The following is a 25392-nucleotide window of genomic DNA, read 5'->3' as shown; positions in this document are numbered from 1 at the left end:
AATGAAGCCATCATATTATAAAATACAAGAGTAAAAAGGTATATGACCTAGTCTCAGGTTCAAAAAATAAAATGTCTCATCGAGAAAGTAACACTTTGATAGAAGTTTAAGATTATCCCGTCAGGTGACTTGAGGAGAACAAGTAACTTTATGTGTGACGAACAACTTTCGGAGTTGTCAATAAAAGATTAGAATCTTCAAGAAGTAATCATACAAGAAAAGATTCCGGTTCTGAGATCATGACAAGAATAAAAATTCCATCCCGGGAAAACCACTCATGAATCTGAGTCTTATATCAAAGGTTTTTATTTTCTTAATTGTGATGTAATGAATTTTGATATAAACTCTTATTGGTTATTTCATTCATTATCAAAACTGTTCCCTTTGATGCATACCCTTTTTAATTTTAAGTTATTTAAATCTTCATTGGCTTTGTAACAAAAATAATCATCTTCATTGAAGTTTTAGATGCGCCTGCTTTTACTTCTGTTATTGGGTCTGGTAGGTTTTGGTATAGCAAGAAAAAAATGTTGGGCTCTGATGTCATGATTGATGATGAAAATTTGGCAATTTGCACAATGCAAGATAGAGAAAAATTTAATGGAATTTTAAATAAATAGAAAAACCAATGATCGAAACACCTTCACATGAATCAGATCAATAGTTTCTTGGTTCCTCAAATGAGGGGTTAAGATCTTCAACTTTCCAGCCTCTCTACATATCCACACAATCCTCATCACATCGAATCTCACCCATTATAAGAACTCTCTTATTCATCCATTGTCATCATTTTATCATTACAATTGCATCAAGAAGGGAAGAATCTTAAGGATAGAAGGGAGAAGGATGGGAACCTGAATAATTCTAGCATGGGTAAGTTTTGTTTAAGGATTTCTCCTTTTATACTTAACAATGATTTTTTTAAAAATACCCTTATCTATTAGTATATCCTTTGACATCCAAAGGACCATTTGTGTGTGACCCTATATGCCCATGTGTTAGTGTAGTCGATGACTCAAATGTTGCAATAACCTTTGTTGATCAACCTTATTAATTATATATATCAACATGGACATATAGCAATATTCCATTAACTTGGCCAAAGACCCCTTTGTATTATTACCTTCATTGAGCTGACAAATCTTATACTACGAGTGAATGATCCCATCTTGACCACTCAATCATCTCTGTGAACTTCATGTTGTATGTGAGCTAACACAGTTTAGAATTCTGTAAATTTGAACTCATAGATCATAGTAAAAACAGAATGATCCATCCACAACATGCACTTAGTATCTCAAATCTAAAGACCACTCACACAACTGCGGCATGAATCAACTTGATTAATAGTTTGGTAGAGTACCATTCAGGGATTCATATGAATCTATTTAATGAACTCTTTCCCTTAAAGAGCACCCCCAATCTTTCCTAAGTGTTTCCACAGGAATGGTGACATCATCAACCATACAGATCATATGAGTGAATGTAGATATTGTTACTCTATCAACATATTTATATATCATTCTTAAGTATCCTTTCAATAGGAATATTTGGAGCACACGTTTAAAGAGCTAGTGATATCCTTTCAATAGGAATATTTCACTAAGTCATATCATGTATTCATGGACTTCATTTACAAAAATTTCATGTACATTATAATGAATATATTGTACCAATGAACATTGAACAAGATGTAGAATGAGTGAATGGCTTTCTGGCCACTTATCCTTCGATCAGAAGCTAAAATGATTACATTTAAACCCTTAAAACTAAGAATTTCACCAGATTTGAATAATGGATTGCTAAAAAAAATAGCAAACATTAGCAAATTTTATTCTCATCATAAAGGTGTGGCTCGATAAGAGGTTCACACAATGGAACATGTATGGTCATTTTTCCAAAATAAAATAAAAGAGATGAATATATTACCTATTATTAACACCACAAAATTGATGAATAATATGAGGCAAATTAAGCAATGTGGAACGTCATTCAGAGAATACAAAGTAATGCAACTCCTGTACGGGCAGAAAATTATTATGATATCAATTACATCCCAATTGCCTACAAATTATTTCTCTACCATTGGGTGCCTACAAGTTCCAAGACCTTTTTTCCAATGAATCAGGTCCAGTGGAAGCTCATAGTTGTTCCATGATGCGTTACTAAATTAGTGCCATTGAAAACAGATCTGGTTCTTTAATTGGAAGCTAGTTTATGAAATATGCTCCTAATGTTATGATATATGTGCATCAATATCATCTCAAGATTTTATGGTGATTCAAGAAAAATGTAGGTTTTTCTTAAGAGGAGGGGTAAACCAACTCATCATGTCCATGATTGCATCATAGACACTGTACATAATTGATGAGAGACCACATGGTTGGATTTTAAAAATGATACTGAAAAAAATCATAAATATATATATATATATATATGATGGTAAATTGGAAAAAAATATTTTTTGTTGATAATATTTTTCTATGCCCTTATTTAAATATATTTCATGTCAGTTTTAAAGGTCAACCAATGCTGAAAGTCTAGAAGTTCAGTGAGAAATTCATGGCGTTAGGGAAACCATTGGGACATTATTGAGCAATGTCTGCTAGATATATATATGTTTAAGCTTCACAGTGTTATCCATTCAAGGTTGATGGTAGCTCAATATATAAGTAGAATCAATAATGAAACTCAGAATATTTTAAATAATATTTAGTTGAAATTGTAGATTATATTTGTCAAATGCCATCTTTGTAGATGAACTTTTTTGGTTTCATGAGTTCAAGATCTGGCACAAATAACATAAATACATAGACGTAGTGTCAACTACGAATGACAAAATTCCCATGATACAGCTTTTATTTGAATTGATGTATTCAACTTAATGAAATGCTCTAGTTGGGCCATTTGAAAAACTGTTTGACATTTAATTGATGTAAGTCGACAATTCCTTTTGAATTATTGAAGGAACTATTGAAAGGTATTAATTCAGAAGCAATGTTGAAGGTATAATTTGCATTAACATTATGATTAAAAGGTAGTTTTTTTGTGGTCAGGTTACTTTGATAGAACTACTAAATAATTCACAAAATGATTCTGGAGGAAACCAATTATTCAAGTTCCCGTGTGATATCCATTAGTTTTTGATATTTGTGAGTTTCGTGCAATCTTTTATGGGTGTGCATTATCTGATCACAACCTCTTACCGTGAAGCCTAAGACACATGGTGAATATTCAGACTTTAAAACTGAATCTCATGGTAGGGTTTCTTTCATAAAATTACTAATGTGTTCAATGAACATATCAAATAATCAACATAATAATTTAACCTGTTATGCCCATGAATGTTAGGTCTTTTAATGTCATGAAATAGTTGATGCTGTATTTCTTGTCCATCTTCTGAACTCAGTGCTTTGCAACATGGTTATCATGAATACTAAGCTTTTAAAGTAGATCTCCTGGAATAGTTAAGAAAATTATCAAATAATTGACAACAATTTCAGCAGACCAACCAGCACTATAGATTTCAATTTGTTATGCCCGTTATTTTTAATTTTTTATTTATTTCAATATATTGTACTACACCTCGTAAAATGCATCATGACTGGAACGAGTGCAGAGCATGTGCATGACAATATGCTCCTGAGCTGTGCACAGTGCAGGATACTCAGGCTAAGTGCACATGCAGTTGACATGCATGAAAAGAAATTGAACAAGCATTATGACCTGACCCTGAGAATTTCATTTCCATCTTTCTTTCTCATTCATTTGTGAATTAGTGTAATAAACATATTTTTGTTATAATCAATAATATTATTTTTTTCCTTTCATTCCCTTTCATTTATGAAATAGTGCAATAAACATAATTTGATTTCTTCGTAGCAATAAATAATTGTTTTTTAAGGATTTCAATGGTAAAAACACTCTGTTAACTCGTCCTCGTGCATAGCATGCCGTGCATCTTGCGCATGCAGTGCACAAGTATACATGCTGCAATGTGTATAATGTACTAAGCATGAACTATATTGTTTCATGGATATTAAGCCTAAGAAGTGAATGTATCCCAGGAGGGATTTTAAAATAAAAAAGTGAAATATCTAGTAAGCGATCAAATAATCAACAAAATAATTTCAGCACACTAACTAGTCCTTCAAAACTCAACATGTTAAACTCATGATTTTTTCAGTCTTTTTGGTGTTCCTGCAATATTTTCAGCATTTGCTTCATTTTTCCACCAGTGGTTCAGCTGGTCAGCTTCAACTCTGGATCAAAGGGAACGGCCCTGCCTCGATGATTGAAGATTATGAAGTCAAAGTTCGCTGGAAGAGATACCATCCTGCGAAGAAAAATATATTAGAAATAATAACTGGAAATGGGTCACCGTTATTTCCATCAAGCTTACATAAAATTTCAAAATTTTTTTTGATAGTCTCTTAAATTGGTTCTTGAATCTCTGCTAAGAAAAAAATATCAATAAAAAAAATTACTAACCTCCTTGATAACCCATATTAGTGACTATTCAAAAGGTACATTAGTCGAGGAATCCAAACAGAAATCTTAAAGTTATTTCTTGGAAAGGAGAGGAAGGATTTAAATTGAAATCCAAAGTTCAGAAAATTCCGAATATTCAGAAAATTCTTTTAGATCCGACAATTTGGCCGTGGGGATTTAATTTCCACAAAACTGAGTCCCTAATAGGAGGATATGCGACTCAAAATATTCAACCATATTGGGAAATCGATAGAGACATTAATGTAGGTTCTTAGAAATGAAAGAATTTTATAAGAGGCAGAAAGGGAACCAGAGAGGACAGAGGAGAGATCCATCGGAGAAGGACGGATCGATCAGGGACGAGCCAGGACTGATAAACAATTCTTGATAAGGACTCAACACACAAAACCCGATAAATGACCAAGCCTCGGGGTGAGAAAATAACCAGTTCTAGAAAATATCCAGCTGTATCCGACTGTTGTGAGGGCAAGAACTCCTGATTCAGAAGTTCTAGAAGGTCTGTTCACCTATATCTCTCTCTTCTTCTCTTATTCTCCTCTCTCTCCCTCGTCCTATTTCTTGATTTCGTTAGAACTAAATGGAGATCGTAATGAAATCCATACAAGAGATGATCATACAAGAGGGCTCCGGCTATTTTAGAGACATCTACCCTATGAAGTGAATGGCCAAAATACGATTCAACGAATTTACATCTGAAGACAAATTTGATATTTAATCAGTATACAGAGAGTCTCTCATAATAATAAAAAGGTTCACCTAAAAAATTTATAGGGATAGGTTTGATAACAAGCTAAAAATAACGTAAAAATAAACAATCATAGAAATCTAGTTTAAGAGATATTATCTTAGATGAATGGAAAGGTTTATAAGTTAATATTGTGACATGCATCAATGCCCATGAATTAAAAAAATCAAAACCCCATTGGTCACACGCAACCTTCACTGAACAGTGGCGAATAAGAACCACAGGGATATGAATTTTACAAATACAAACGACACTCAAAATTCGGGGGTCAAAGAGTTTCATAAAACGTTCTTGGTGGAAAAATGTGAGTGAAAGATCCCACTGAATCGAGAGAGAGAGAGAGAGAGAGTGGGAGGGAGGGAGGGAGGGAGGAGAGAGGGGGAGAGAGAGAGGAGGAGGGAGGGAGGGAGGGAGGAAGGGAGGAGGGAGAGAGGGGAGAGAGAGAGAGAGAGAGAGAGGGAGGAGGGAGGGAGGGAGAAAGAGAGAGAGAGAGCGAGAGAGAGAGAGAGGGAGGGAGGGAGGAGGAGGAAGGAGGGAGAGAGAGAGAGAGAGAGAGAGAGGAGGGAGGGGGAGGAGAGAGAGAGAGAGAGAGAGAGAGAGAGAGAGAGAGAGAGAAGGGGGGAGAGCGAGAGAGAGCGAGGAGGAGGGAGGGAGGAGGGAGAGGGGAGAGGAGGAGAGGAGAGAGAGAGAGAGAGAGAGAGAGAGAGAGAGAGAGAGAGAGAGAGAGAGAGAGAGAGGAGGGAGGAGGAGGAGGGGAGAGGGGAGGAGAGGAGAGGGAGAGGGGAGAGGAGAGAGAGAGAGGGGAGAGGGAGAAGGAGGGGAGGAGAGGGAGAGGAGAGGAGAGGAGAGGGAGAGGGAGAGGGAGAGGGAGAGGGAGAGAGAGAGAGAGAGAGAGAGAGAGAGAGAGAGAGAGAGAGAGAGAGAGAGAGAGAGAGAGAGAGAGAGAGAGAGAGGGGGGGGAGGGGGAGAGGGAGAGGGAGGGGGAGAGGGAGAGAGGGAGAGAGTTACCCAGGCCAAGCTGCTAGCTTGGTGTGACAAAAACTTATAGGAGAAACATTGATAAGGGAAGTTCGACCTCAATGAAGTAAGAGGGAGAAAATACATCCTTATGGAAAGCACTACTCTCATAATAACCTTTGCTCTTCATTTTTCTCATCCCATTGTTCGAGCCCCATACTAAAGGTTTATTATAGTCCCTTTTTTTCATAAAGTTCTACTCAATTAATCTCCTTTCCAGTTTTAATAGCTTTAAATGTTTTATTTTGAAAAAGTGAATAACTTTAAGTTGTATCATAATTTTCACTGCTTTACAAAACAGCAGACAGAAAATCTAAGGAAGCTGTTCATGAAGTTGTATCAAAATACCAAAGAAGAAAACAAGTAAAAATCAACCAGAAGCCAAATATAAAGGGGTTGATGATCAGATCAGATCAGAGTCATTCAGACCGAAAATTTGGCACAATCCTTAGAACAGATCCAGCTTGATCGATAGAAGATCTAGCTTGATTCGGTCAATTGATCATGATCCATTGAACATGTCGATCAGGATCAATCGATTGGAATCCTGATCTTTCAAAAAATTTGAACGATTGATCAGGTTTGACTGATGATCGGAAACCAATTTATGTATATAGACAAAGAAGTTTATAACAATAACATAAATTAAAGAGGAAAAAAATGTAAAATGGCACCACATCCTTCCGATTATCTATTTGAACAAAAATACAAAACTTCAAAAATAAATGGACCGACCGATTTAATCTTGATATAAGTCAAGGATTATGCATACCGATTTTCATCCGAGTCCGGCAAAATCGAAAGGAATTTGCCCGGGGCAGAAAGACCGGCCCACACCGACAACGCCAAACCCACAAGCAGCTCAATCACAACCTACGATAAGCAAAACCCACGAAGAAAAATCCAATGTTTTAAAAATCCGGTGCAACAAATCGAGCAGAAAAAAAGACCCAGAAAAAGAAATCAGAATCAAAATCACCCTACATTTATGGGTGGCCCTCTGAATTCCTCCTCGATAATCTTCAGCACGCCCCGATCTGTAAATCGAACGCAAGAAGACCGAATCAGGGCTCCAGAATTGGGTATGATAAGCATCATCGATCACAAAAAAAAAGACATCCGAGAATCATCAATAGGAAAGATTACACTGGATGGTGGAGTAGGCCGCGTGGACAAGGATGATGCATCCAAGCACTCCCACCATGTAGCCGGTGCCCATCTCTCTCTCTCTCTCTCTCTCTCTCTCTCTCTCTCTCTCTCTCCTGGACTTTATAAGTGAAGCAGTAGAAGCTTTTTTATTTTAAACCCAAGTTTGCAAATATTATTGTTTTATAGTACCTTTTAGTTTCATAGTTACATATGTACCTCTTACTGTTTATTCTCTCTCTGTCTCTCTCTCTCTGTTCCTCTGTTTCTCTCTCTCTCTCTCTCTCTCTATCTCTCTCTGTTCCTCTGTTTCTCTCTCTCCCTCTCTCTCTCTCTCTCTCTCTCTCTCTCTCTCTCTCCTTTTGTTTCTGGACTATATAACTGAAGCAGTAGAAGCTTTTTTATTTAAAACCCCAGTTATTGCATATAATATTGTTTTATTGTACCTTATAGATTAATATTTATGCATGCATTTTTACTTCTCTCTCTCTTCTAGCTTCAAAGTGGTTGATTGTGGATTTTATAATATTGTTCTATTGTACCTTATACGTTAATATTTATTCATGTACCTTTTACTTCTCTCTTTCTCTCTCTCTGTCTCTCTCTCTGTCTCTCCTTGCTTCAAGCTGGTTGCTTGTGGATTTTATAACTGAAGAAATCAAAGTTTTTTTTATGAAAACCCAAGTTTGCATGTAATCTTATTTTACAGTAGCTTTTAGTTCAATATTTTGTTATGCACCTCTAACCGTTTTCTCTCTCTCTCTCTCTCTCCTTCTGTAAGTGAAGCAATCAAAGATTTTTTATTTAAAATCCAAGCTTGCACGGAATCTAACTTTATTGTACCTTTTAGTTTAGTATATATATGCCTCTTACTGTTTGCTCTCTCCCTTTCTCTTTCTCTCTCTCTCTAGATATATACTTGATTGTGAACTTTATAACAGATGCAATGGAAACTATTTTACTTAAAAACCAAGCCTGCATGCAATCTTATTTTATTTCACCTTTTAGTTTAACATTCAGGTGTGTATCTCTCTCCCTCTCTCTCTCTCCCCTCTTGTGAGTAGTCTTTAAAACTGAATCAATAAAAGCTTTTTACTTAAAACACAAGTTACCTCTTTCTGGATTAGTATTTAGTATAGTATTTCGGCATGTGCCTCTTTCTGTTTCCTTTCTATCTCTTCTTGCTCGTGGATATAACCGAAGAAATCAAAGTTTTCTTTAAAAACCCAAGTTCCCATTTAATATTGTTTTATATTACTTTTAGTTCAATATTTAGGCATGTACCTCTTAATTTTCTTTCTCTCCTTTTTGTTCTTGCTTTTGAATTTTCTAATCGAAGCAATCAAAGCTTTTTATTTAAAACCCAATTTTTCATATAATGTTTTTTCTAAGTCATAATATATTTTTATGATTGTGACATTATCATGGAATATACTGATTATGGATTGCATTTTATGTTTAAAAAGTTATTTAAGGAATTGTGTTCTTAAATTCATACCCCACCATGTGTTGCCATTCAATTCAATTGAATGACAATCAATCATGGTTTTCGATAATGATTAGCTTATCTAGTCATTGTGAAAAGTTACCATTATGGCATTGTAAATCACGGTGCCATAACGACCAATGATTAGGTAACACTTCTAAAAAAATCTGCAGGTGACATGGACCAAAACAAAAAAATGATGCAACTATAATCTCAAAAAATTGTCTGTAGAATTTCGTGAGGATGAAGATTATAAACATGTTAATCAATGACAAAAAATGATCTATGAGAGAGTTGGCATACTCCACTGTATCTTCTAGAGCATAAGGTGTAGCTTTGCATTCCACATGCTACAACTCAACCTATCAATTGATTTAAAATGATCCATGTTAATTAGCCTATATGTTGATATATTAAATTAATAAGGCTTTCCAATTAATGTTATTGGGCCATTAGGCTTATTAAATAAACTGATAATTACTTTAAATTATTATCACACCAATCATATTTTTGGATGTTTGTCACTGTACTCTTTATTTTGGATGCTTTTACGAAATTCCCTCAAGTGCCTGGACTTTTGTGGAAGTTTCTTGGGGACTTTATAAAAAAAAATAGAGGGGGTTCCCATTTTTTATACCCATGCAATTCATTCTTGAGTGCCCTCCTCTCTTATCTTGCTCTTCCCAACTGTTGCTTTTGGTGAGACTAGATATTAAGGATATTAAACTCATTATTAGAGGGAACGATAAGGACATCCAATGCTCTGAATATATCATGAATACACCTAGAGGGCGGACATTTTCCATAAGGAATCAAGAGGTCACAAATACAATCTAAGAAAAATGTAATATGATCATTTGTGTTTTTGGTTTTAAGATCCATTTTTTACTTAGTGTTCCATTGTACAATAAAGTTTGGATCGAGTTGATCAAAGATATAAATCTGACCAATACTCATGCTGCTCACAAAAATTATGAAGATGAGGGACATGGGTATCGTCTGTTGCAAGATTAGATCTTTACTTGAGAGCATTGAAACCTCTCGTGGATCAATCTAAAATATACATCTGAAATACAAGAGAAGAGGATCAAGTTTGATGATCAATTGCCATATCAATTGGATGTGAACCAAAGGAATATTAGGACATCAAGCAAGACAAAAATATTATTCATTGATTTTATAAATTCACAAATACATGCAGAGTGTCTAGAGGAAGACAAATATAATCACATCATTAATAGTGATGGGCAGAAAATTGAGGAAGAAAATCTAACAATGGTATGTACGAACTAAATTAGGGGGTGACATGAATAGGAAACCATCCCCATTCACTCAAAAGGAAATCCCTATAGTGAAAATATAAAAAAGGCATGTGATCAAATATCAGGATATATTTAGGCAAATGGCAGATTGCATGTATTGTTAGAGGTCTCCTCTTGAATCACATACTTAGAGACCCTAGATCATGACTTAATGTCCCACCTTTGATAATATTAAATGAAAATTCATCTAGGGAGTTGAAGCCTTCTACTCAAGCTTTGAAATTGCTCAATGGGATTGAGGGAGTTTCCTTGGGGAGAACTAAAAATGTGTTGATTCATGTTAATGTATGTCATTTCAAATCTGGCTTTGCCATCCTCAAAGTTGGCACATTTTATGAAGCATACATCAGTTTAGTTATGTATTTTCTCAAGGAAGAGAAAGAAGTGGATATTCTTTGACAAATAAGTGGTCATCTAGGCATATGGGATAGTAAAAACACCAAATGCATAAGCAAATGCTTCATTAAATACAACAAGAATTATGATAATGATATTTTGAAACCACAGATGAGGTTTCAATAACAGCTTAAGTCTCATAAAGAAGGGAACCAAATTATAAACTTTTTTGCAAGTCTCCATGGTCCCACTCTCAATCGGCCATAGGTGCCTTGAAGATTTTAAAGAAGTGCTTAAAGAATCGTATGAGACAATGATAACTGGATAGGGTTAAAAGGAGAAGAAAAAATTGATAAGTTAGACAAAGAGAATGAATACTAAAAAATGATAAGTTGACCCAATTTGGTTTGTCCCCAGTTTTTGTGTTGGTTTAGTTCACCATTCTCACCAACCTTTTCCCAGAACATAGAACATTCACCTAATTGGGCCCTAGAAAATGGGCAAATCAGCTGATTTATGTCCAGTGACAGATTAAAATAATAAAAATAAGAGTCTTTATTACTTTCCAACTTTGCCACCATTAGTTCTCTTTCCCTCATGTCGCACCCCTTCTTCCTTGCTTGCGCTCATGTATCTCCTCACTTCTTGGTGGTTATTTTGGTACAGTTAAAAATTCAAGAACATGTCCTAAATCAACAAGGACTTTTCTGTCAAACCATTTCCATTCGCCACTCTCTAGATGTTTTCACTACATGCCCAGAGAGAGGCTTGGATATTGATCAACTTAAATAAAATATTTCACAACCTTTTTCTAGTTTATTATCTCTTTAAATTGAGTTCTCATTGGCTGTTGCGCTGACAAAGCTGCGCTAAAGGTTTGATTATTACAAAATTTTATCAAAATAAAATTTCTAGAAAATCATCTTTTTTGTATTTTTGTGTTGAAAGAGTCTATTATTGGATAGACTCTTTCAACACAAAAATACAAAAATTGGATATACATTTTACTTTTTCTTCAATTATATTACATATTCGAGTGATGATGTCCTATTTCAGTGAGAATGTTAAATCGATTACAGACTAAGGCTCTCCAATGGAAACCATGTCTCTGCCGTACTACAAACAAAGTAGGTGTCATGTATCCTGCCACTTACTTTTGTGTTCCAACATTCGTATTGGCTAAGATGAGAGGACCCCATTTGATGCAGGATGTTGTCGGGGATGTCGTCCGGTCGACACCGAATATGATGGCTCGGTGTCGATAACGGATAAAGTATTGGATAACGGCTGTGTCGTCGTCCGACTGTTACCCTAACGGGTATGTAACTACGTGATGCGGAGTGCCCTACGTGTTGTACGTGCAGGCTCTGACTCGCGGGAGGTTCCGAGCTCCAAGCTTGGATGGGAATCGCCGAGCGGTGGCGACGGTGACCTCTCGAACCTCGTCGGAGCGACGGGGACGTCTACGGCTGAACAGACTCAATCCGTTGGGCTTGCACGTAACAGACGTACTCGTCTGTACCGGTAAGACACTCAGATTCGTAGTTATCTCTCATTTAGCCTCTCTCACCAACCTAGCCCGAGACAAAAATATACTGCAAGAAGTAAATAAACAAGCGACGGGTGAGCACGGCGTACCTCGACAGCATGGCTCGGGGTGCAGGAAGTCGTCGACGGTCGGTGGCGGTTCAGAGCGGGTGTGGCGGAGGGACGCCGGAGAGCTGACGGCGGCTCGGCGGCGATGCGACGATGCCCGAGCGTAGGGTAAAGGGAGGAGATGAGGAGGTCAGCAGCTAGAGAGTAAGTTGCGATTGTTGCTGATCGACTGAGGTGGTAGCTCTGCCAGAAATTGTTTGACTGCAGGTCGAACAATTGCTCTGCCAGCGGTGAGGAGCGGCCAGAGCAATGGCCTGAGCGCATGGTAGATCTTCGCTTCAACCGGGTCGGTCGTGGGTTGGGAGAGCCACAATTCACAGGTCCGCCCATCGACAATGGAATCTGTGTCGTTGGGATCGGCCAAGAGGGAAACTGTGCAGGGCAGGGGTGCTTCAAGAGCTACGATCTCGTATCCCATATTGGAGTTTGGGCCACAAAGACTTGAGCAACCAGATCGGCGGGGGGCTTAGTTGTTCTAGTTCTCAACGAATCACAATGTCACGATGGAATCCCGGTGAGTTCGGTCAAGATACATTCGTCAGGACAGTTTAGTCCTCGATTTTACTGAGCGTAGACCACCAGCCAGCGTTTCCAAGCACTTGTCTAACGAGGTCCAGGGAGGCTGTTCGGATCGAAGATCGTGAGTACTGGCTTCGCGTGGCGCACAAGAATTTCAATGGACTTGTATATTTGAAGATGTGATGGCCAAAATCTCATGGCCAAAATGTAGGCCGAATAGTTGACAGGAACCCAAACTGACGATTCACGATCGCGGGACCCCAGATCTGTTTGAGACCAAGCAAAAACGAGACAAATCCGTTCCAAAATAATACCTGGTCTGCTGAAGTAGGGCACCCACCCTTCCCTTATAAGGGGGGAAAGGATGGGCCCCTAATCGGCCATAAGAGTGTCCCTTTGGGGAGCCCTTATAAATGGGCTCCCCCCATTACAAATAAGAAAAGACAACACAGAAAAACACAAGGGAAATTAAGGGGAGAAAAGAAGAGGAAAAGAGGAACGGGCAATGGGAGAGGGTCATAGGATGGCCCCTCCCCCTTGACGACAAAACGTGGACGGACGAAAGACATTGCGAACGTGACAAAACATGACAAAAATGGGACAAACGAGAACAGAAAAAGACAAAACACGGGAGAGAGAGAGACGAGAAAATGGAAAGGATAGCTGGAGCGGCTTCACCCGGTCTTCAACGTCGAGGGCGTGCGGCGCGGATGACGTCGATGATGATCTTCGATGGCGTGCACCATCACCATTCCTAGTGATGCTCAGTGCAAAAGTCCACATGTATATATAATTTTGAGATATCCCCCACAAAAAAGATCATCATCTCTTTCATCTGTTTACGTTTGGGTTTTTTATGAACTAGTATATCTTTGCCTCTTTTATTTGGAAAGTTTCAACCGGAAAGATATCTTTAAATTTTCCCTAGGGTCTGATTTTCACCACCTCTAATACTGTATGAAACTATCTGTATCAACTCGTACACTTCCCATCGCTACCATTAGCATGTAGTCAACATCCATAAAATACCCTTACTCTACATGTCGCCTTACTATTCCTTTCTCATCTATTGTCTTAACCACCTTGTTCTGTACTGCTAACTATCTATGTGAAATCCTCATTTCAAGCACACCACTTACACAACACCAGTGTGCCTACCAGTGGACTTATTTAATGGCTCTTTATTTTTTCTGGACTTCCTAAATCAAAGGAGAAAGAAAATCAGAAGAAAGAGAAATTCACATGACTGAGAACGATCTAAATTAGTGTCGTGATATCCAATAATCCAGAAGGAGTTTCAAGCTGAGTTTTTGAGCTGAGATTCCTTTTTCCCACCTCTTTCCACCCATATGGTTGAATTTATAAATAAAGCCTCAGACTTTTGTAAAAACTATCTTTGAATACCCTTCCTCCTAGAGAGATAATCAAAAGAGAGGTTTTGAAGGTCCATCAAGGTTGTTCTTGGTTTCTTGAGTGATTGTGGAAGATCAGCAGAGAAGTGTAGACGCTAATCTGCGTTATGAAAATGCCTTGATTTTGGCGGAACATAGCAATCTAAAGTTGGTATCTTGCAATAAATTTGTTACTCTCCATCACATCCCTTTAATTATTGCAACATCCTTCTCATCACCATCTTCCATCATCACAGCCCACCACAACCATCTTCAATCTCAATTATGATCTCGTCTCCTTCATCTCATATAAAAACCCTAAATCATCTAGTCTATCATCCTCTTCTCCAGCTCACAACACCCATCCCCTCTTTCCTCCATTCACATCCAATCACCCATTTCATCATCTTATCTTCTAATGCATCTTCTACATTCATCATCACTTCACATCTTCATCCACCTCAGTCACTTAATTCCCTTTGATCTATCCACATCCTCCTACCTGTTCCTCATATTATTATTCATATCATCATTATTAATTAATTATTATTACCCACTCACCACCTCGGATTCATCACATCACAATCCCCTCTTATCCCTCTTGAATCATCATTTAAAGAGTATTTGAACCTTATATCCGTTTCTTGTGGAGACGACCCTTGCTCATAAATTACTGGTCAAATAATCTTATGAGTAAATGTTTATAAATTATTATTGATTAACTCAAATATCAATGACATAATTTTACCCTAATTTTGTGTTTATCAACTATGATTGAGAGCGAGTCTCTCTTACAGTACACATTTGCCACTGCGTACTCTTGCCCACATGCCTCTCTAGCTTGACTTGCACTAAAAATATGTGTTTATTTAAAAATAAATATCAAAAATCAAAGACACTCGCTCCCCGGTAACCACACAATTTGATACCCGAAAATTAGGGCTAACTGTGGGATTTAAGGCTTTTTATTTATGATATAATATTTATAATCTTCCTTCAAAGCATAGAGAAAATAAGGATTAATCCATAGGGAGAAGGGGGTTTTGAAAAAGTAAGATTTCAGTCAATTTATGTATTTATAAAATAAATCTAATTTTTTGCAAGAAAATTGGTGAAAGTAAATTCAAAATACTTATAGGAAGGTGAGAATGTGTTCACCCTATTTAACCTAATCTATCCAAATTGTAAATAAGGAATTAAAATGATTTTTTAGGAGGAATTACTAAATAAATTTTTAGAAGGAATTGACAAGCCTTAGCCAAAGCTTAAGTAGCACTAGATGATAGTTAAACGTGATAAGTTTCTGCTGTCTGCATGAAGTGAATGGATTGGAGTGGGTCTTATCATCCCTCATTACAGTAGAAATGGCCGCGGGTACGCACTACCACACGATACAGTGGAATGAGTGATGTGGATTTACCATTGCTTTTGCATGGGAAATGGGAGTTGAAAAAAATGAAGACTATTGTATATGATGATAGCATAGGAAAAAAACATAAAGATTAAAAGGATAGAAGATCACAGTAACATTATTGTCATAGTAACCTTATTCTTTACAAAGTTAATTTACCCTTAGGACGGAACTTATGTAAGAAAGGACACAACAAATTATACAAGCACTTTTGGGGTCAATTTAGAGTGCATTTGATATTAATAAAGACTCATGTGTTACGAAAGACATCCTTTAGAGAGGGCATACCATCTGTAAAAACTCTAGTTCAACATTGTATTTGTCGAAGAAGAAAATTCTCGTAAGCATAATTTGTAAGTTAAAATATGTTGTCACGATATTATTGATGGAAATATATGTGGCCGGCAAGCCAATCACACATTCCACATCTCGCTTCATGTTCATTAATAGAACATATTCATTATAGTGCACGTGTGATGTGTATAATGAAGTCCATGAATACATGATCGGATTTAGTGAATTATGATGAGATCGTAATACGGAGATCACTAGTCTTTAAGCATGTGTTCTAAACATTCCTATTCAAAGGATACGCGAGAAGGACATTGAAGTATATGGATAGAACAGCACTATCTAGCCTCACTCATATGATGAGTATGGCCGATCCCGTAGCCATTAGTGTGGCGACACTAAGGATAGATAGTGGGTGCTCTTTAGTGGAAAGAGTTCACTGAATTGATTCGTACGAATCCCTGAATGGTATTATACCGAACTGTCAATCAGGTTGATTCACGTTACGGTTGTGTAAGTGGTCCTTAGACCTAAGACACCAAAGACGTCTTTTGGACGAACGGTTATACTTTGGCTATGGCCAATGAATCTTTAATCATGGGATTCTAAACGGTCTTAGTTCGGGTGCATCCAGAAGTACACTAAGGCGATTGAGTGGTCAAGATGGGATCGTCCACCCTCGGTATAAGAGGGGACAGCTCGAGGAAGATGATGTGATGAAGTCCTTGGCCAAGGTAGTGAAATATCGGAGAAGAGTTCTCCGATGATTTCCGAATGCATCAGTACTAACTCAGATGATCGATTAGGGTTTGATAGTTGACCATACCCTAAGTCGTCCAAGGAGCGTCAAGTGGATGAGGGATTATACATACACGGTAACCGATGATGAACAGGTTCCATGAGTGAGTCAATACACACTCCTTTGTATCTTCTAGGACACTAGGTGTAGCTTGGCACCCCACGTGTCAGAGTCTCGACTATCGATTAGGTTAAATCGATACGACATTAGTTAATCTATATGATGATATAGTTAATTAATTTGGAAGGCCAATAAAGGTTATTGGGCCGCTGCAGTCATTAACTAGACTGATGCACTGGCCTAGAGGGTCACACGCAAATGGTCTTTTGGACGTCAGAAGATATACTTAAGTTTTGGGGGTTTTATGAAAATACCCACTTAGTATAAATAGGGGAAGGCCTTGAACGAAATTCACCCAGGCCAGAATTGTTCAGGGGCTTTCCCCTTCTTCTCCACTCTCCCCACACCCCCTCTCCATCCCTAATGTGATTGGGACAACGTAACGACGCCGATAGAGAAAGAACGGGGCTCGTCTATGAGAAGGAGGAGATCTGACGCGCCGAGAGCCGTGTGGATACGTCTAGAGGCTGCACACTTGAGCAGCTCGACTCGTCTCGCTCCGGGATCGAAGAAATCACGAATGAGATTCGTGCAAAGGTACTTCGTTTTAATGGTTTTTGTCGATGCCGTTCAATTCGCAAAAGTCTTCCACTGTGTATCGTTTTGTTCTGTTCATCCATGTCAAGGCCTCTAGAACCCAACAATGATAATATACATAAAGTATCCTCTTTATTTGAGAATTTTCTTCTTTGAAAAGTAAATGAGTGGTAAAGTTCAGATAATCTTTCATAAGAGACATTCAAAGTATTTCAGAATAACACCATAGGAAAGAAAAAATTCAACAATACAAAGAACTACACAATATGATCTCCAAGTACATACTCTTCAATCTTAAAATTTTTTTGATGAAGTGAATTAAAATGGTCAAAATAAGTTATGAAATGGTCAAATTTTTTCACTTCAAAAAAATAATTGGAAAAGACAGAGCAAAGCCTCTACTCTAGGATCCCATGACTATCCAATATCCATAAAGCACGCTGCCTCATTATGGGTGTGGAGAATAAACATTGGGAAAAATTCATGTTGTTTCTTAAAGTTATCTTCCTTGCATTGATGGCAGAGGATTTATTAAATTCAGGTGCAAAAACAGAAAGAAATCAACGGCTGAGATCTACTCATGTTCTGTGTCTGTAGATCTTCTCTTCTCCTGATCTTGTCTCTTTCCACCTGTCGTTTAAGGGGAGGATAAAATGCAGAGAGAGGATGAGAACTGTTCAACGAGGCGTGCGGCAGACGAGAGAGGAGTTGCTCTCTTTCTCTCTCTATCTCTCCTATTTCTCTCTCTTAATCTCTCTCTTTCTCTCTCCCCATCTCTCTATCTCTCCTATTTCTCTCTCTCCCTCTCTATCTCTTTCTCTCTTCCCGTCTCTCTACATCTCCTACTCTTTTCCTCTCCCCTCTCTCTACCGTCCTCTCTCTCTCTCTCCCTTCTCTCTATCCCTCTCAGAGGGGCCCTCTGCTCTCTCTCTATCTCTCCTATTTTTCTTTCTCCCCCTCGCTTTCCTCTTTCTCTCTCTCTCTCTCCTATTTTTCTTTCTCCCCCTCGCTCTCCTCTTTCTCTCTCTCTTCCCCCCCTCTCTCTCCGATTTTTCTTTCTCCCCCTCGCTCTCCTCTTTCTCTCTCTCTCTTCCCCTCTCTCTCTCTCTCCTATTTTTCTTTCTCCCCCTCGCTCTCCTCTTTCGCTCTCTCCTATTTTACTTTCTCCCCTCGCTCTCCTCTTTCTCTCTCTCTCATCCCCCCTCTCTCTCTCCTATTTCTCTTTCTCCCCTTCGCTCTCCTCTCTCTCTCTCTCTTCCCCTCTCTCTCTCTCCTATTTCTCTTTCTCTCTCCCCCTCTCTCTCTCTATCTTTCTCTTCATCTGCCTCCCCTCTTTCTCTTTCTCTCTCTGGCGCGCTTCTTTCTCTTTCTCCTTCTCACCTCTCTGTCGCTATTCTCTTTCTCTCTACCCCGCTATCTCTCTCTATCTACACACTCTCTCTTTACCCCTTTTCTCTGTCTTTCTCTCTCTTGGTATTGTGAAGACCTCTCGCTCTCTGTATTGGCAGGGCTGTCCCAGGTAACTACCGCAATCTCCATGGTTTCTGTGGGAAGTTGTTCTTTTAATATCTGACTGAGAGGTTGAGGAGGACCCATTTAGATTCTTCTATCTTGTTCACTTGAATGTTTGTACATAGTTTTCGAGCCACCAGTCTTACAAATATGGATATCTCTCTCTCTCTAAATATGGATATCTCTCTCATGGTTTCTGGGATGATGGGTTTTCCTCTACGGTAAAAAAATCCTTATTTTTGTTGAGGAATACCCATTTAGATTTTTCTATCTTGTTCACATGCATGTTTGTGTTTAGATTTCGAGTAAACCCCTCTAACAACAGCAATCTCTCTCTCTCTTTACATCCCTATCTATCTCTCTTTATATATATGGCTATCTCTCTCATGGTTTCTGGGATGATGGGTTTTCCTCTACGGTAAAAAAATCCTTATTTTTGTTGAGAAATACCCATTTAGATTTTTCTATCTTGTTCACATGCATGTTTGTGTTTAGATTTCGAGTAAACCCCTCTAACAACAGCAATCTCTCTCTCTTTACATCCCTATCTATCTCTCTTTATATATATGGCTATCTCTCTCATGGTTTCTGGGATGATGGGTTTTCCTCTACGGTAAAAAAATCCTTATTTTTGTTGAGGAATACCCATTTAGATTGTTCATCTTGTTCACATGCATGTTTGTGTTTAGATTTCGAGTAAACCCCTCTAACAACAGCAATCTCTCTCTCTTTACATCCCTATCTATCTCTCTTTATATACGGGTATCTCTCTCATGGTTTTTGGGATGATGGGTTTTCTTTACGGTAAAAAAACCATATTTTTGTTAAGGATGATCCATTTAGATTGTTCTCTTTTTTTCAACCAGTCTAACAACAGCAGTATCTCTTTCCCTCTATTTCCCTATCTATCTCTCTATATATGAATATCTCTCTCATGGTTTCTGAGATGATGGGTTTTTCTCTATGGTAAGAAGGCATATTTTTGGTTATGCTGTGCAATAGAGATAAGGTCAAGTTTTTTGGTTAGAAGTTTCTTAGAAGTTATTTTCTATTTCTTGAAGAAAATAGCCCATCTCTACTTAGTCATTGATAGAGTCTACCTCCATTTTCCACTAGTTTTCCACATTTTCTGACATCGAAGGGAGTTCTTATTTTTTTCAGAGAACAAAAATAAATTTTTTGTTTGTTGTTTTGCAATATGGGGAAGCTGTTTAAAACTTTTTTTCAATGATCTGGTAGGTTACGAAAGCAAATACAGTAAAAAAACAAAGGAATTCATATTTCTTTCAGAAAAGAATTGTTTTTGGGTGAAGTTTTTAGAGATTTTTCCCGTTAATTATGTGGGGTAGAAGCAAATATAGTAAAGTTCAAGTAGTTAATATTTGATTCAAAAAAATTGTTTTAGACGAAGTTTTTAGAGCTTTTCTCCGTTTTTTGTGTGGAATACAGAAGCAAACATAGGAAAAATCAAGGAGCTCCTATTTCATAAACAAGAATTTTTGGGACGATTTTTTTTTGCATTTATTAGGTGGGGTACAAACGCAAAAAAAGCAATAATCAAGGAGTTGATATTTCATTAAAAAATAATCGTTTTTGGGTAAAGATTTTAGAACATTCTTCCGTTGATCTGGTGGGGGGGTATAAAAGCAAATAAAGCAAAAAGTAGGGGTGTTGCGAGAATCGAACTCGCGACCTCTCGCACCCAAAGCGAGAATCATACCACTAGACCAAACACCCAAATTTGAATAATAGTTTTATTTTAAGTATGTATTAACATTAAAATTTGATTATTTCACTAAATAAGACCAAGAAAATACATCATTCTGTACACCTCGGTGTTATTAAAGACGTCATTTCTAAGAGTAGAATGACAGTTAGTACCAGTGTGAAGCATCTTAAAAAAAGTTTACTTGCAAAACCTGTCTTATTAAATTCTCACGGTATGATTTTTGGGTGATGATAAACATTCGTTCAGAGAAAATATGAATGAGTGATAATCAAACTAAGGCCAACAAAATACATTTTTCAGTACACCTCTATGGGGTAAATGCCATCATTTCTAAGAGTAGAAGAGGCTGAACCCCAGTAAGTAGCATGTTAAAAAGAGCTTTTCTTGCTAAACATATATTGTCTTATATTAAAAACTCAATATATGATCTTTTGGGGCGATGATAAACATCTGCACACAGAAAATAAAAATTAGTAATTATTAATACTAGACTCTAGCTCATCAAGTCCAAGAAAATACATTATCCACATCATACTTATAAAGTTAAAGACATACTTTCTATGAGTAGAATGAGAGTTGACATCAGTTTGTAACATCTTAGAAAGAATTATTCTTGCAATACCTATATTATCTCTTCTGCAATGATTTTTGGGCGATGATAACCATCTTATCAGAATAAGTATGAAAGGGTAATAATTTCACCAAACTACTAGACCGGGCGAGTTATCATCGTGTTTCTGACTCATGAATCTGATCATGTGATGATTAAAATCTAAAGAGGGGAAAAACTATGGAAATAATTAGTCTGGAGGCTCCACAACCCACAAAAAAACTTGAATAATTTGTACATTGAATTTGATTAGTTGAATAACGTATGGATCGTTGTCTTGGAATTTGATAAATTGAATAAATCTAGCGAGCAAAACCACTAAGTATGTGTTTTAAAACTATCATTAAGTGCCTTACCAATGATGCAAGCATCAAAACTAGAATGACTTCATGATCGATCCAAAGAGAAAACCAAGATCTTACTAATTTATCTAATGGAAAACTTGTCAAGCTAAAAAGCTGTACAAAAATTCAATCAATTTAACGTTTACCTAAGCATGCATTCTCACATCTGAAAAATTAACCCTTCTCATCCAAATTTAAGTTTGATTTATGACTCAAGAAAAACACATCACCTTTGTATTTCATTGTGTATTGTGCCTGACAATCCTGTACAGAATGTAGCAGTGATTGGATATCTTTAATTTTATGAGCCTACAAGGTTATGATGCTAAGATACACTTTCTTGGAGTGATTTTACGAATAAGGATACATTACTCTGGCTAAATATCACAAATTCATTTCCTGATTTATTCTATTGTGTTTCTATTTTTAACAAATTCTTAAGCAAAAATACCAACTTTCAGTTGTAGTTATATCTTCAGGTGAGTATTATATTTATTTTTACTGTTTTCAATAAACTTTAAGGAGTTGAATGGTCGGTATAACTTTCATGCACCAACCTGGCATTGTGGGCAAATATAAAAAAGGTCTTGGGTGAAGAATACTGAAATTACACATATCGAGAGCTAAATAAGAGTTTATACGGTAAATAAAACATGCTAATGATTAATAAGATGGTTTGATAAAGTATTTAAGCGATTAAATATTATAAATATTAAATACTGTATCAACTGAGGGATATATGCAAAAATAGAAAGTTCTCAAAAGTAAGTGATAAATTGTTGTTATACTGATCTATGTAGCAAAGGAGATAAAAGAGATGTATTTGACACTAATTGGTGTATAAGTTTTGTTTATTCCCTGTTGCAGTTCCAAAAGAAATCATCCCTTCTATGGGTTTCCTACAAGACCATTCTTTCGCGTGTGTTTGAAGAACTAGATAGCCACTTACATGTAACCTAAGTCTATGTTACATTTAAAAATGAATTCATAGAAACCAGAAATAGGAATACTCAATTACGAGAGAAGTAGAAAAGAAAATTTCTGATAATAGACTGGGAACTTAAAAATAATTGTGGGTTGTCTAATTTTGTTGCAAAGATGAATGTAGTAATATTTTGATGTCGTTGATTCATTAGAGTTAAGTCACTTTGTAGTTTCTTTCAATATGTCTATGCTCTTGAGCGTAAGGAATCTAAAGTGGATCTTCTCATGGCATACTGAGCTTGACAGCTTCAAGTTGTTTGAATATTCAACAGAGCTTAATGGATTTTGAACTTGAATTTTCAGTGGCTTTCATAAGTAACACTTCTCAAAGATTTTCTTCCAGTTATATCTACATGATTTTGTATTTTGTTGGATTCATTGCCCTGATTAAATCTTGAGTGCTTATTAGTGTTCATTGCAGTTGGTGGAAAAATTATAAGAATAATGTGGGAGGAAGATAAGAGTGTTAAAAACTGTTTCAATAAAGCTTCATTTTCTCAAGTTTATGAATCCTTATTTTGTGGGGTATTTTTTAAAAATTAAATGTCAATTGAAACCATAAATATCTTTATATTTTCCCATCTCTTTGCAACATTAACCATTCTTGAAAATTCCAAATTAAACGTTATTTAATTTATATTATCAACTGGCGGGATTTAATGTGCTAGCGAGAAATTTTTTGGGAGAAAGTGATGGATGTCCATCTTTAGAATAAATTTCAATAAGTTATAATAAAAACACTTAAGCAACTGAAGTGAAAGACTGATAATTCATGTTTTGACATGAGGAAATCATACATTATATAAACGTGATAATTTAAAAGTGTAACTAATTTATTCACAGATATTTAATAATGAGAGTAGCTTGAATTCAATCAAGGCAAAAAATATAATGAAAATATAAATCATCAATAAAATATAGCGACATTTAGTTTTGATAAAGAGAGGGTCTTTACAGTGAACAAATAAAAATATTGACCAGTATAAATAAGCAGAAAGATTCATTACATATTATTTATGTTAAAGCGGTTGGGCACTTATTAGTTATACTTTAGTGCCAAGAAGTAATTATAAAACCAATCTATGACTTTGATATATATATATATATATATGATCTTGGTTAAAGGTTGATGCAAATAAATAATTCCTAAAAAGCATGTAATAATGCGTATTTAATCCTACATTCATTTTGATTTTCGGCCTCTTGACGTAATAAGTGAGATTAACAAACAAAAACTTGAATAACCACCCCCAATCATACACAATTATCTGGGATCACACTATCATTAAGCCTAAAGTAAGATGAAAAATTTCCCCCTTTTTCACTAATTTCAGTAACAATATACATCGTATATAAAATTTCTCCCAAAACATGAAACAATAAAAAGGCCAATCGATGACATCTCCATATCAATAATGAAATATAAAATCATAAAGAATAAGATAAAAATACCAAGGTATAGAAAATTCAAGGTGGATTTGAGATCTCTGTTATGTTAATACTTAATTGTGATTCATGACATCCTTTGGATAGATATCTGGGTATATTGGTACCGAAACAAACAAATTACCCTAAATATGAGGTCTCACACAATTATACTATAGAAAACATTTATCAAATTCATAATCTCTAGATCTATCCTTTGATGGGTCATTAGATTGTTGTGATAAAGACATCAAATACAATGGAAAATCATGTGATATATATTATCCCTTAAATTATGAAATCTCAGAATAAGTCTAGTAGATCTACAACTAATTTTCACATGAAAAGGAAAGCTGGATTATAATGCCACAAGTATTGTCATCATGGGCTTTGCCTTCTCATATCCTGATCCTTCAATTATCACCCATCCTTAAGTGTGTGACCTAAATCTATTCATAGATATTTATCTTTTATCATTCATTAATTTATGAATATATATATTAAAATAATAGAACCCAAAAATTATTTATTTCTAGAATTTGCACGTGCCTAATTAGCAAAATTGGTCCGTAATGACTTGTTTTTAAATTGTTTAACATGATTATCCCTATTTGATAAGGCTTTATCCTGGGTGACCAAGACTCTTGATAGGCTCATAGAATGAATTATATACATTGTGATTCAGGTGAGTTGAAAACTATGTAAACATGTTCTATAAATCATTTTCACTACCTCCATTCATCGATATATTTTTATGTATCTAAGAGTTATATGTCACATTTAAAATTTATAACATATTTATTTTAAAGAGAATTTTAGAATATAGTTCAGACCCTGTTAGATTTCCTTATCTTAGTTTCAGAAAATTAGTGTCAAAACCTAACTATACAATATTTCAGGTGGATATTGTATTTCATATGGATAAAGATAATGTTGTAAGTGTTCTTTGATTTGATCGTACAAGTTTAATTATTTAAATATTGTGATGTTAAAGTTTCTTATAGGATTTAAAACATAGACATGAAATATTATAAAAGATGGTTTTAAAATACCTCTATAAAGTGCATGATAAATGGTCTCTTTATAATCTATATTCGTGAACTTTATATTTAGGGTTGACTTTAAGAGGCCAGCACATATTCTTTGAAATCACTAAAAAGCACTAATTACTGGAAAGAAAATACATACTTAAATGATGCATCCAATCAGAAGTTAGGTGTATTTATTGCCAAATAGTGATTCAACTTTATCTATTGGCTATGTGTCATGTGCAATTAATCATCACTAAGAATTTATTGACTTCACGTTTTATCATGTGAAATTAATCATGACTAAGAATTACTCAGAATGATGCCTTTAGAGGGGCAATTAATCATTTGCCACACCTAATAGCTGGCTGTCACCAATCATTCGCTGAAACCAATTATTGGCCACAGTCTGCATGAATCACATTTGTGACTGATGGTTCTGTTAAAAATATGTGAAGCTATTAAAATAAAA

General features: G+C 36.3%; 1 protein-coding gene and 1 non-coding gene across 2 annotated transcripts; both read right to left on the bottom strand.

Annotated features, from left to right (window-relative positions):
* Positions 1–4094: 4094 nt before the first annotated feature.
* On the bottom strand, positions 4095–7532 carry LOC144714630 (membrane magnesium transporter-like protein). The gene is made up of 4 exons (XM_078589416.1): positions 7421–7532; positions 7259–7311; positions 7047–7147; positions 4095–4336 (listed from the first exon to the last, which is right to left on the bottom strand). The coding sequence occupies exons 1-4, from the start codon at positions 7491–7493 to the stop codon at positions 4243–4245; spliced, it is 321 nt and encodes a 106-aa protein (XP_078445542.1). The 5' UTR covers positions 7494–7532; the 3' UTR covers positions 4095–4242.
* A 12933-nt stretch (positions 7533–20465) lies between these two features.
* Positions 20466–20537, bottom strand: TRNAP-UGG (transfer RNA proline (anticodon UGG)). Its single transcript has one exon. It is a non-coding gene; the product is annotated as a tRNA-Pro (tRNA).
* Between the last annotated feature and the right edge of the window lie 4855 nt (positions 20538–25392).

The sequence above is a fragment of the Wolffia australiana genome, chromosome 17 (assembly GCF_029677425.1).
Source record: "Wolffia australiana isolate 7733 chromosome 17, ASM2967742v1".
NCBI classification, from domain to species: Eukaryota; Viridiplantae; Streptophyta; class Magnoliopsida; order Alismatales; family Araceae; genus Wolffia; species Wolffia australiana.
The sequence above is the reverse complement of the archived record's forward strand: the minus strand, read 5'-3'. Positions and strand labels throughout refer to the sequence as shown.